The sequence below is a fragment of the Antedon mediterranea genome, chromosome 2 (genome assembly GCF_964355755.1).
Source record: "Antedon mediterranea chromosome 2, ecAntMedi1.1, whole genome shotgun sequence".
NCBI classification, from domain to species: Eukaryota; Metazoa; Echinodermata; class Crinoidea; order Comatulida; family Antedonidae; genus Antedon; species Antedon mediterranea.
The window spans coordinates 7,688,499-7,701,306 of record NC_092671.1 but is presented as its reverse complement, the minus strand read 5'-3'; the positions used below and the strand labels follow the sequence as shown (position 1 = coordinate 7,701,306).

The following is a 12,808-nucleotide window of genomic DNA, read 5'->3' as shown; positions in this document are numbered from 1 at the left end:
TTCTGTTTTTTAAAAAAAATAAAATATTTATTCAACTAGAAAAATGATTAATAGTTGATTAATACTAATTATTAATTAATTATTTTTTTAAGGTGGTTGTTTAGAAAATAAAAAACCTGAAGAGATGAGACAATGTGGACCGCCCTGTACTGTGCAGAACTCATACTGTGCACAAAATGGCAAATGTCAGTGTAAAACAGGACTAAAGCCCTCCTACAGGTAATATAATTATTGTCTATTTGATTTAAAATGTAATTTTAATATGAATACAAATAATAAAAGTTCTTGCAGGTAAAATGTATACAATATACTGTTGTGTATTTCTTTATTAATCATGTTTTATGCTGAGAATGTATAATAATCATTTGAAAAAGGTTGAAATACTCTATTTTCCTATCACCACGGATGTTTTAATAGACTACAGGTACTGATGTTATCTTCCTTAAAATCTTTTGTTACATTTTCTTGTAAGTTTTGTATTTTTTTGTACAGTACTACATCTGGGGACATATTGCGATGTGCAAGTCCTGATGAATTGATAACCGAGAAACCAGGCTCTGGAAAAGTAGCCGAGAATGTCAAAAACCAAACAGAACCAGACGATCAGAAAGGCATTTTTGGTTTGTAACATATTCTATCAACTTTATTTTTATGTACAAACTACATATTTGATCACACCATGGGAGATCAAGTCTGATATCTGTTTGTAGTATAGTACAAAGAACATTACAAATTCAATTTTTTTTTTAGATTCTATTCCAGTTTGGATGTACCCTACTGCTGGAGGTGCTCTTCTAATAATCATTATTATGCTAATTCTAATATATTGCACTTGGTGAGTACAATGTTTGTTAGCACAATGGTATTGAAGGGACAACCTATTCAAGACCTGTCAGTTCTGTTTGTCATACCCACATCACCTAGTTCCTCTAATTAGTCTTTGGTTCCTTGTAAAAAAAAAGGAAACTACAGTACCACCACTCCTTTGGAATAAAGCTCTATCTATACTATCAAACTTTATGTGACAAAAACAGGTGATGTGCTCATATATGGACACAATGACGAAACTAGTTCGATAGTGTAGACAGAGCTTTAAAATAGTGAGACAATTTTCTGTAAAACAAAAAAAGGTGATATATTTTTTAACAATAGGCCAACTCCTATTCAGGAGTTCAATCTTCCCTATTAAGGGTTCCAATGTATTTTCAAACGTGTAGGGGATCATCTCCTTGATGTGTGCTGATCTGGTCTTAATAATCATGTTTACACAAATAATGAACAAGGAATAATCTTTTTTTTCTTTTTTAGTTGTGGAAAACAAAAGAAAAACAAGCAACCAACTCTACAACAGAAACATTTAGAGTTAGATCACTCTATTTACTGGGATGACACAGCCAAAAGGAAGTATATGGATGGTGTTCATGTCTGATATACGGTTGATTGCTGAGCAGTTTAATAGTTTTTGAAAGAAGTGTGATGGTAGAGGATAATATTTCAGACCTCCAAGTCTTTTGTTTTGCCGTATATAGTTGTATTTTTAACATTTATTATAGTTATAGTTATATGAGTTTATTAACACTACTTGAGGTCATACAAAGACGGTGCTGATCTCAAGACATTATGCAAGTTTTGTAGTAATTGAGAGGTCTAATACTGACTACAAGAGTTACACTTTAGAAAAGCTAGAAAATGTTATATTTGCAAGGACAACAATTACATCTGCAAACCAGACTACAATTTTAAATGTTTAATATGTCGCAGCTTATAATAAAATCTTTGAAAGATATGTTTATGATAGACGCTAGCTGGCCTATTAGGTGACAAAGAAGAGAATCATTCACACTTGCTACTGTATAATATGCCAAGACAGGCTTTTAGAAGAACAGACAATTAGATTTGAAAACCAGGCTAAAAGCTGACTGTGCTTTTGAAAATGATGATTTGTCAAGATCTGTTAGATACTAAAGACACTAAATGATAGATAGACACTAAAGGACCAACTAAGCAACAGTGAAGAAAATAATTTCTTAATACAGTCGATGGTATACACCAAGACACGCTGACCATCATAGACGTAGTGAATCTAAATTTAGTCGGCAAGTCAGTGGTGAAAGCACTGTACCTAAGCTTTCGTATTGCATCCTATTGGAATTCTACATTCAACATTTACTCTGCTGCTGCAACTAAGGACATGGACAAAGATGTACACAGAAGAACCCTTCCTTAGGGACACTTGAAAATCATTTTTATAGATAGAAGGTGACATATCAAGCAGACATGTCATAAATCGACCAATATACATTGTTGAACTTTTCCACTGTGACTTTCAACATACATGTTTGCTATAGTGGGTTTGGTATTTTGTGACCTATGCATTTATAGAACTATAGAGTGTATCAGAATGGACACTTAAACTATTGAATCGCTCAGCAATTAATACATATTAATTATTTGTTTGATTCAAATCAAACATATTTGCCTTTCGGCAATTTTAAAGAAAATTGTGTGTATTTTATAAATAATATTAGTTCATACATTATTTGTAAAATTGTATTTTTATTTATTAGGACCAATATTTAATTTGACCAAAACACACTTTCTTTCGGACAGATCAATCACAAATAATGTTACAGCTTGTGTATAAATATAAAATAGATATAAAGAAATGAATAAATTGTTCATATTGTCATATTAATTTATTTTCTGTAAAATATGTACAGTATAGTAAACAAAGAAATATTTAGTTACTGTATTTAGCTGTAAAAATTCATGCAACAAAAGTACACTTGTCAAGATATTAATGTCCAGGGGAGTGGATAGACACGGTGCAAACCCACAATACCATGGTGGAAATTAGATTCAAGTATAATTTGAAATAAGGCCTTATTGGATGAAGAAAACTCTCGCACATCAAAAACACTATCTTCTAAGGCCATGGTAGTATTACAATTAAAGCCTTTATATCATATAGATAGACTGCTAACCAAAAATGTACCTAAACTAATACAAATTATAATTATGTAAATATGTTTTTTATTATCCCTTATGAATGTAAATCAAATGTTCTTTATTATTTAGTTTTTTTATCTCCCATTTAAAATGAGTGCTGTTTTGTAAATAAATGTTTTCTAATTATTATTATTGTTTGAATATATTACAGTTTAATTAATATAATTTTGAGTTTTAAATTTAAGTATACCTTTTATTACATTTTTAAACCAAGAATTAACAATTAATAATTATCGATTTTACTTAATACATAAAATAAATGTTTATTATTTATATTAATTAATTGACATGCATTAACAAATGCATTAGTAAATATTAATATTGTATTAATAATTAGATGTTATTAAACTGTAAATAGCTATGAAACTCAGTGAAGCGTGCAATTTAAATTTATGCAAATAAAAATTTGCATAAGGTGTAGGGTAACAGTGAAGCTTGAAGTGCTGTGTTGTTAATGTGATTAAATGTAAATATACTTTGTTTTAATTTATTTTAAAACGAATTGGAGAGTTTTGCGTATACATCGTACTGTGGGTTACACAAATATTTTCTTTGTCATTGTTATGGTGTCTAAACAGATTCGTTGAATTAATAAAAACATTTTATAAAATAATTGTTCTATTGATATAAATACTTATTAAACATTATAAATATAATTTTTGTTTATTTATATCTTCTCGTGACATTGACCAGGATAAATCAGTCAAACAATTAAAAACACATTTGTTTATCTTTCTTTCAAATTTCTTTCGGGCAAAATTTAAGAAAGCGAAAGTTTTTTTTCCTCTCCTTTCATTTTGGTTTTACTTCAGACGCAACGCAAGGACGTACTGTAAACGCAACGCAACTGACCAACGAAAAACGACAATCTGGTCCCTCGCGCCGCGTGTCATTCAAAACCAAGCTTTAATTAGATGGTCCACTAAAAGTTTGATATAATGATAACATAAAACAAGCTTAGAAGAAAAAGGTAAAATACAAAAACCGTAACGTTGGTAAGATTATGAAACAATAACAATATTAACATGAATATGATTTATTTCTAAGTTGAATGAATAAGAACGTTTTGCCTTGATTGATTCGGTTTTAGATTATTTTGTTTTCAATTGTGTATTATTTGTGCTTGTTTGTTTTTTGTTTTGTTTGTTTGTCGTTTGTTTTTTCTTTAGCAAGTTTGGTTGAACTCGAAAGAAAAAGAAAAAAATATACGAAAAGATGGCTGAACGATTTCACCAGATTGTTGAATATGCAGATTTTTGAGCGAGTTAATCCAGAGCAACTCGCGGTTCTCAAAAGCGAGTGTTTTGAAAACAGTATCTGGAAAATATAAAGAAACCGCGGTTACATAAATGGAAAACGGAAAATCCATATTTATATAAGTTCAGGCTTAAACCCAGTTAAGCATTATTTTGTCTTGAACTCTAAATTATCATTTTTCGGAATATGGAAATGTTATTGTAAAGTTAATTGCGAATATCGATTGGGCAAAACCGAAAGCTAAGAAATAGTTTCCAAGAAAAACTGTTTAGTTCTTTTTGAAATGTAGGTATGATTAATTGAATAAAACAATTTCATTTTGAAATATTGGCCTAATTATTGAAACAATATTACGCTTTTTTTTAATAACAGATGAAATGCATAGCATACGAATTTCCCAAATAATTTGTTTATAGGTTAAAAATAATAAAAGAAAAATTAATAAAATTAAAATTACGTATACGATAACTGTAATCTTATTCCTAGATAATTTGTATAGCGCCTCCTAGGCATTGCGTGAAGAATCAAACTTAGATGTTTTAGTACGATATTTGGTTACTTTTTTTCTTTTGTAATAAATGATTTTAATTAACTAACGATTTTGTTCGTGAGATTATTTGTTTTGCTATAATCAAGCATGCGATATTAATTCACAGAAAAGCTTTCTTGATTGAGGAGTATTAATTAACTTGACTTGTTGACTTCGCGCTCCTCCCAGTCGCTTTAAAAAAGGCCTAATATCAAAAAATAATTATATTAAAAATTACATTTTCAAATTTTGTATGGCCAAATTACTAATCTACAAAAAAATATATATAGTTATTTTGCCTAATTTATGATTTATTAGTAAGTAACGCTTTGCCAATGACAAATGTATTTTAAGTACGATGTTGTATGGCCAAATGCCTCTCTTATCTAGCCTACTCTGACTTATCCTCACTAACAAAAACGGAAAGGTCTCCTCATCTTCAATACATTACAACAATGGTCCATGAAGATATCGAATGTTTAAATAAAACGTCCTTAGATATATTATTGTTAATTAAGAATGCGTCTTTATTATTTGAAGGAAATGCAAGTGAAAACGAATTTATTTCAGTAGGCGCTTCAATACCGCCTTTGTACACCTGTATGATCACACAACCTTTGACATCATATACTTCCGTGGTAGTCGGTCCGCCCATTCATAGACGAAGAAGACGCGAGCTCTACCGCGATAGGTAGTTCGTAGAGAAGGAGATAATCTCATAACGAATATATATTGCTATCTCTCGTCATTCCCAAGCGACTTTCGGTCAATGTGAATGTATATAGTAACTAAGAGACGGTAAACCGTGTAGAAAAATCAGGTAAGCTTGATATTATGTACATGTTTTGCAGTGTGTAGGCCTATATGTTCTTACCCCCAGTTTCACCTGTGCTTAGCACCACACTTGCCATGTTTTGGTATACCGGGTGGCTGTCAAAAGGTGATGGTTGTTGTTTCCGGTGCGCGTAAGTAACGGAAACCCGTAGGCTAGGGAAAATGAAACTGGGAACTTCTCTTCTGATACTAAGTGTATGATGATATATGTTAAGTGTTAGTTCTTTTGTTAACTACTATATTATTATGTTTTATTTTACAATGCTATTTTATCCATCACACACATTTTATTTGTAAGGACCAAAATGGTAACAGCCCTTTTTATTTGAATCCAGTAGTACATACAGTTTTAGCACGATACTCAACAAGTGGTCTTCATAATAAGATATGCTAACTAAGCTAAGCCTACCATATGGAAGAATTTTATTTTCACTACACTATTTTTATTTCTCTATTTTGATATAATTTATACTTTTTCTCAATCTCACAGATTTCCTCATCTTTATCGTTTCAAATTAATTAATTAAATTTCAGTATATCACCGGGCGGTTTAGAATTAATGTTCTTTGCCTGTTGTGTTTATAATATCTGTTTACTAAATATTAAGCCAGATAACAGCTCTTAAATTATAATTCACTCCAGTGGGACCATAATATGCTTCCATACCATGTCCTGCATTGGACCTTACAGTAGGTCAGCTTTCATAGCACGTAGAAATCTGATAAATAATTTAATTATAAAATTAAAACAATTTTTATTATTCTCATGTGGGAGGTAATTACAATTGAATTACTGAAATACAGTCAGGATTATAAATTACATAGGCCTACACATTTTGAATATTAATGTTAATGAGTTTAACTGACAATCCTAATTTTCTATCAATATTTCAGATAAATAAATTGAATTCAGATGTTTTTTTAATTAACTTTTAATTTTTGTAACAAAACAATCGCAGTTTATACTGATAACTTTGTTGTCCCTATATTTTAAGGACATTTACAGAAAATAAAATAACACATCAGGGACAGTAATTCATCACTCCGGTTACCATTGGCATTCATTGGCCTCCCATTAAAAAACCTGTATCTTCAAGCTTATAACTTTATTTTTCCCAACTTGTTCCATCTCGTCGCCCTTCACTCCTCTGATCATCATTGCTGTCCCAAGTTTACTTGCTAAGACTTACGGTGCATACATTTTTCTTTGCTGCATACTCTCTTTAAAATCAACTGCCATCTTTTGATTCATTTCAAAATTAATTAAAAACTCATTTATATAGCAAATTTCAAGATATCTGTACGCGCATTTGATCATTTTTTAAAATTATGTTTGATTATTATTCATTGAACAAATATTTTCTCTGCACAGATAAATGAGTGCCCAGACATTCCAAGTTAGTATAATGCAGGCCTGCAATGTATTGTACTGGAACATTAGTTAATGAATGATTCATGTTTAAAAGTATCGTTAAATTGTGTTAAATATTTACTTACTGTATGATGTGTTTCATTGCAATAATATTGATTAGAAGTCTGCTTATAAATGAGTCTTATACATGACCTTGGTATTGTTATACAGTGCAACACAAAAATCGTGCAAAATAAGCAATTTTGAAATGTTAAATGCCTTATAGAATATTGTTACCCACAGTTTTATAATAACAAAATTTCATTTTGAAATATAGTCTCTAATTATTTAAACAACATTGAGCTTTTAAAAAATTAACAGACCAAATGTATAACGTACATAGGAATTTGGTAAAAAATCTGGCAAAATAATTAATTTTAAGTATGTTAAATGCCTTATAGAATATTAACCCAGGTTTACAATCAGTGGTACTATGTAAACAGAGATAATCAGCTCAATATCTTGAACTCTGTATCTTAATTTAATATTTAACGACTCTTGGTACAAAGGTAGAGTTATTCTGCGTTACACACCCACTAGAACATATGCTATGAAATTGTGTTATTAGAAAAAGATTGATAGAAAGCTTTATATTTAATATTTATAAACAAAAGCAACTTTTTCAATTTGATAGAATGTTCGCCAAATTTGATGTTTCCCATATGTTTATTGTCTAGATTTTTAAATATGGCTCTGGTTACTTACAATACATTATAATAGCACTACACATAATGTTATATCCATACTATACATACATACTATACTGTATATGTATTATAGCCTAATGGAGGGAATTCCTCCATGTTATTGAATATGTTTACTAAATACTATACTGTAAAAATGCTTTAAAAATTAATTTTAAAATATGATATCCGTAGAAGGCATGTAATTTGCATAATCCATGATTACCCAATTGAGTCTTTTGTCATGTACGTGTGAATTGAACAATAGGTGAACCTTAGCAAAGGTATTGTGTGGTATTCCTAAAGCAAGGCTGAATCACACTTCAAAACCTCCATCCATCCAGCTTTTTATTAACGCATGTTTGAAAAAACAGAACCATACAAAATGTACAGTATTTCAACTAATATTGACAAGATAGACAGTTAGGTATTTAGTGCATTAATTTGTAGTTTCCAATATTATGTAATGAATATTTGAGAAAAGATTACTGGATGAGAAACATGACCAGAAACACAAAAGTGCATTGGTTCTCCGATCTCTGCTTTGAGAGAGTTGATAAAAAAATAGATTGAGTTTAGCACTTCATTTGACAATTATTTAAGCCTATCACACCCCTATTTCAAAATCCTGGATCTACCAACTGATTTGGCCAAACTACAATAAATGTATTAGTTTTGTGTTATTACAAAAGTTAGCTTATTTCCCCATCTACAAATGATGACTGATTTGAACCTGCTATTTCTCTATTATAAGGATATTGCAGGACCGTATCCAGCATGAGGCAGACAAGGTAACTCGCATCGTCTGAAACTTTTAATTTTCATGGCTTTCCCCCTCCCCCAATTCCCCAACACAGATCGTCATATTTTATATTAATAATTATTTTTAAAGCATCTTTGCCTCATCTGTTTTTAACCTCGCGCTATGGCCTTGTATTATTCTGTAGCAAAATCCTATACTTTGTAAAGAAACAAATATCAACAAAAATGACATGCATTCTTCTTTTTCAATTAGATTTATGATTTGTTGTGCTTTAGAATTAAATATTTTAATGCACTGTTTGTTCTCAACAAGGAGGATCTTGTTGAATAGCAAGAGACAAGCTAATTAGCAAAAGGGTCATTCACAACACCCTACACCTAGGTTGCCATTTGTTTGATAAGTTTCAGGTTGCCTTGTTTTACTGACTTACCTCATTAGTTTGTGAAATCTACAAGCGTTACCTTGCTACAAGCGTTTAAAATTGAAAAGAAAAACTAACGTATAAAAACCAAAATGTCTGCATATTTTCTCTTCTACTGCAGTACCTGTTTCTGCTACCTAACGCAAAATTCAAACTTTTATTTGATGAAAATTGATAGCAAAAATCGCATTTCTGCTAGGTTTGTGCTTTGTTTTTAACTGACTATTTTCTGCTGCACAATAAATAGGGAGTAATTTATTCACATGGTACAGTATTAATCGGTTATTTGTTGCAGCGGAAATGGGCTCTTACAGAACATTTGTTTTGGCGCGGAAAAATAATTGGCCTTTGGAGTTTCTAATCTAATCTACTGTATGATATTTTATTGATATTCTGATAATTTATTAGTTATTTAATAGCTTTAATCTGGGTGTAATGATTGATTACTGTAGTTTTAACTATTAATAATGTTTGCACAGTATTGGTGCAGTAGGCTACTGTTTATTATTATCTCCTGTACATTATAAAACCAAACAGTATTTAACTTAAATATTCTGAGAAAAATGATGTTTTTTTTCTCCTTAAACTAATATCTATAGTAAACAATATTTATATTATTTAATGGTATCAAAGATAAATTGTTGACAGTGTAAACAATTTATAAATTTGTTTGTTATCAGTAAAATAAGTAACTTTGAGTGTGGTCCTCGTCTCCTCCAACAATAATATAAAGGTCAATGTAACAACAGTTGAATACCACAATCGGTGACTCATGGGTGAAATTTTAGGGCCGCAGGGGGTGTAAAACGAATCTGGTTGATCGTTGCTTTTGTATAATAAGTGATAACTATACTGTAATATTGTTGAATATTCAATTCCACTGTCTTTGATGGGACGACGTCATCCATCATTCATAAGTAAAACATTACGTCCTACAGTATTTCGAAGGATATTATAACAATAGTGGTGAGACAATTTGTTTTAAATATTCTTTTTGATGAATTAATGTCTACCGTACATCATATTTGTGAAATTCAATTTATGAAAACATTTGTCAACGATTAGTTTGTGCTAGTCTACCCATGATGGATTGAACAGTTACTATATTATATTACGTTACCAATCACAAATATCCTATTAATGCTAGTAGACAATACATTTTCTGTTTTACTGTACCACAATAGATCTCACTAGAAACAAGGTCTATTGTTCATATTGCATATTTTAATACTTTGCAGTTGGTCATTTTTTTAATCTATAAGGGTGCTTGTGTTTAGTCATAAAATGTATACTGCCCTGTGAATCTGAGTTTAATGAGATGGACAGGAACCATATATGATCACCGTTAGTTTATTTAGAGTGTTGAATGCATACCGTATATTTCGGTGTATAAGTCGCACCTGTGTATAAGACGCACCCCCTAACTGAGAGTAAAATATCGGTATTTTTTATATCGTCGGTGTATAAGACGCACCTTATATTTCATCAAAACAATGTTTTTTTAAATTGTAATCAATATTATTGTAATAATATATTTTGTTATATCTGCAACGGCGTCCTTTATTTAGGTTTTTTCTTACCTAGGCTCGGCCGCGCCCAGCCTCAACAGCCGCAACATCGAGTGCATGACCATGTGTGTAACACGTATATGTGGGCTAGCCTCGCTCGATCATTTCGAGAGGGCGGACGTTTTCACGGACAATCGTATTCGATTAGTATCTATGTATCCGAGAAGTGTGTACGCTAGGTCCATGCTATAATCACCTGGAGAATATACTAGTCGAATACCGTACACCATGTGGCCGCCAAGAAGGGCTTGCGCTGGGGGTACGGCGATCGTGCGTATAACTACTGTATAAATAAATACTATTCCAATCGTACGTAAACGTTTACAAATGAAATTTTATCGCCATAATGAACAAATCTTTTCATCATATTTTTAGTATAACATCATGCTAAAATGCCTTGAAAACTAGGCAGAAGCAGGTTGCCGTTACGTTAGTTAGTTACTTTAGCTAGGCCTAGCCTACTCAGGCCTAGCAAACGAGGTGACGATAGCCTAGGCCTAGGCCTATGTACAATCTGTATGGTGAGGCATTTATGTTCGGTGTATAAGACGCACCCTTAATTTAGAGGTCAAATTTGCGTGTCAAAAGTGCGACTTATACACCGAAATATACGGTAATATTGTTTGGGTTTTATGGTTAGTAAAATGACTACAGTATGACACCGGGTTGATATTGTGAATTAGCTTAGAAAAAATCCTATTCAGGCCGTGGTTTAATATTATTCCAATGTCCAAATCATTAGGCCTGTGGACTACTACAGTATACATACTGTCATTTTATGCTTGGTGAGCTAGTGAAATATAAGGACTATGTATTACTATCGCCATTAAGACAATACCATAGCACCATCAGCGTCAAACAATCTTTTCAAATATGGATACCAAATTTGTACATTTTTTAATTCATTCAACATTTATTTAGAAACTTTTCAATACATAGAATAATCATACTCTACATTTACAATAACTTAAATGGTAACATGCACAGACAGTGTGTATGATTGAAATAAGAACAGAGATAACAACATAAATAATAAAATTTAAACAATATTCCGCTAAAATGAACTTGCAAATAAATAAAGTGCATAGACCTAACGTATATTGCTGGTAATCTACCAGGCATTATTTAATTCATAATGCCATTAGTAAAATTACTTTTTGCAATTTTTTACTGTACAGAAGATGATTTGTATAAAACAATATTTACACCATTGGTTGCCCCTTCATTCATTAATATTTATAAGGGCGATATTATGTAGTTATTGATTGACATTTTTATTTAGAAGGATGAGAGATTATTTGTTACTGCAAATGAATCATACTTTTCATACTTGAACATAAAAGAACAATACTGTACAGTAGGATGGGTGGTATTAAAGGTACTTTTTTAAATATCAAGATTTTTCTTGGATGGGTACTATGTTAAAATACAATTCCTCCGTGGTTAAATTAGGCTGTGGTATAGTAGGCTGAAGACTTTAAAGGTGGGGGTTGCTGTCCAAACACGCCCAGCACATTATTGTACATCCTTGGTTGTCAGCCTCAAAATGATCTAATTCTGTTTGGCCAGGGAGGTACATATAGTATAGTGATTGGACAGTCATTTACAGGGGCGGATCCAGCTTTATAGATTTGGGGGGCTTAATATTTCATAAACGATAAAAATGTAGGGTTGCATATAGAAATAGTCATTAATTTATTTTTAAAAGATATTTTAGGGGATGGGGGCTAAAGCCTGTTTAGCCCCAGCCTGAATCCGTGCTTATTTATTCATAAATTAGTCCTCATAATAGTTAGTGTACACTGTTATGAAGATATCAATTCTTACAGTTACAGTACAGTAAAGTTAATTCGTCCATATAATTTACATGTGTGCTGGTCCAGGAATTCCTTCCTTTGTATTCAGGTGAAGTGGGTGTGTAATGGAAATATACAGAAGTTCGGTTGCCCTAATTCATATTGTTATATAGTACTGTATAATTGTAAACTGCAACTATTGACCCAGACTGGATTAAGATTATACTGTAGAATGCCATTCATAAAATTATTTTAATTCAATATATTAGAACCATTTCTTTTGACTATCTTTTGTAAGATTAAAATTAATAAACATTTTATAGGTTTTTGTGAAAAAGAAAGCTTTCCTTACTATATATGTAATATGTAATTGTGTTTTATAATGCAAAACTCTTTTTGGATTGTACTGGAATAACTGTATCGTTTGCATTGGTAGAGCAGGTTGTCTCCATATTTCTTGTGTTCTGCTATTAAAATATAATCCAGGGGCCAATAGATAAATAGACTTTACTATTTATTTAATAGAATCGGATGCTAT

At 31.3% G+C, this 12,808-nt stretch overlaps 2 protein-coding genes across 3 annotated transcripts in view; both read left to right on the top strand.

The window, feature by feature from the left end:
• The window catches only part of LOC140040258 (thrombospondin type-1 domain-containing protein 7A-like), a 59,217-nt gene extending 55,501 nt beyond the window's left edge, over positions 1–3,716 (top strand). The window contains 4 exon segments of the mRNA XM_072086050.1: positions 93–219; positions 493–620; positions 751–835; positions 1,309–3,716. Of these exon segments, the coding sequence (XP_071942151.1) occupies positions 93–219; positions 493–620; positions 751–835; positions 1,309–1,429 (461 nt within the window). The 3' untranslated portion in view covers positions 1,430–3,716.
• Positions 3,717–5,463: 1,747 nt separating this feature from the next.
• LOC140040254 (unconventional myosin-Ib-like) overlaps positions 5,464–12,808 on the top strand; it is a 39,793-nt gene continuing 32,448 nt past the window's right edge. For both annotated transcript variants that reach the window (XM_072086049.1, XM_072086048.1), the window contains exon 1: positions 5,464–5,615. The gene's annotated coding sequence lies outside the window, so the exon portion shown is untranslated. The remainder of the gene's footprint in view (positions 5,616–12,808) is intronic.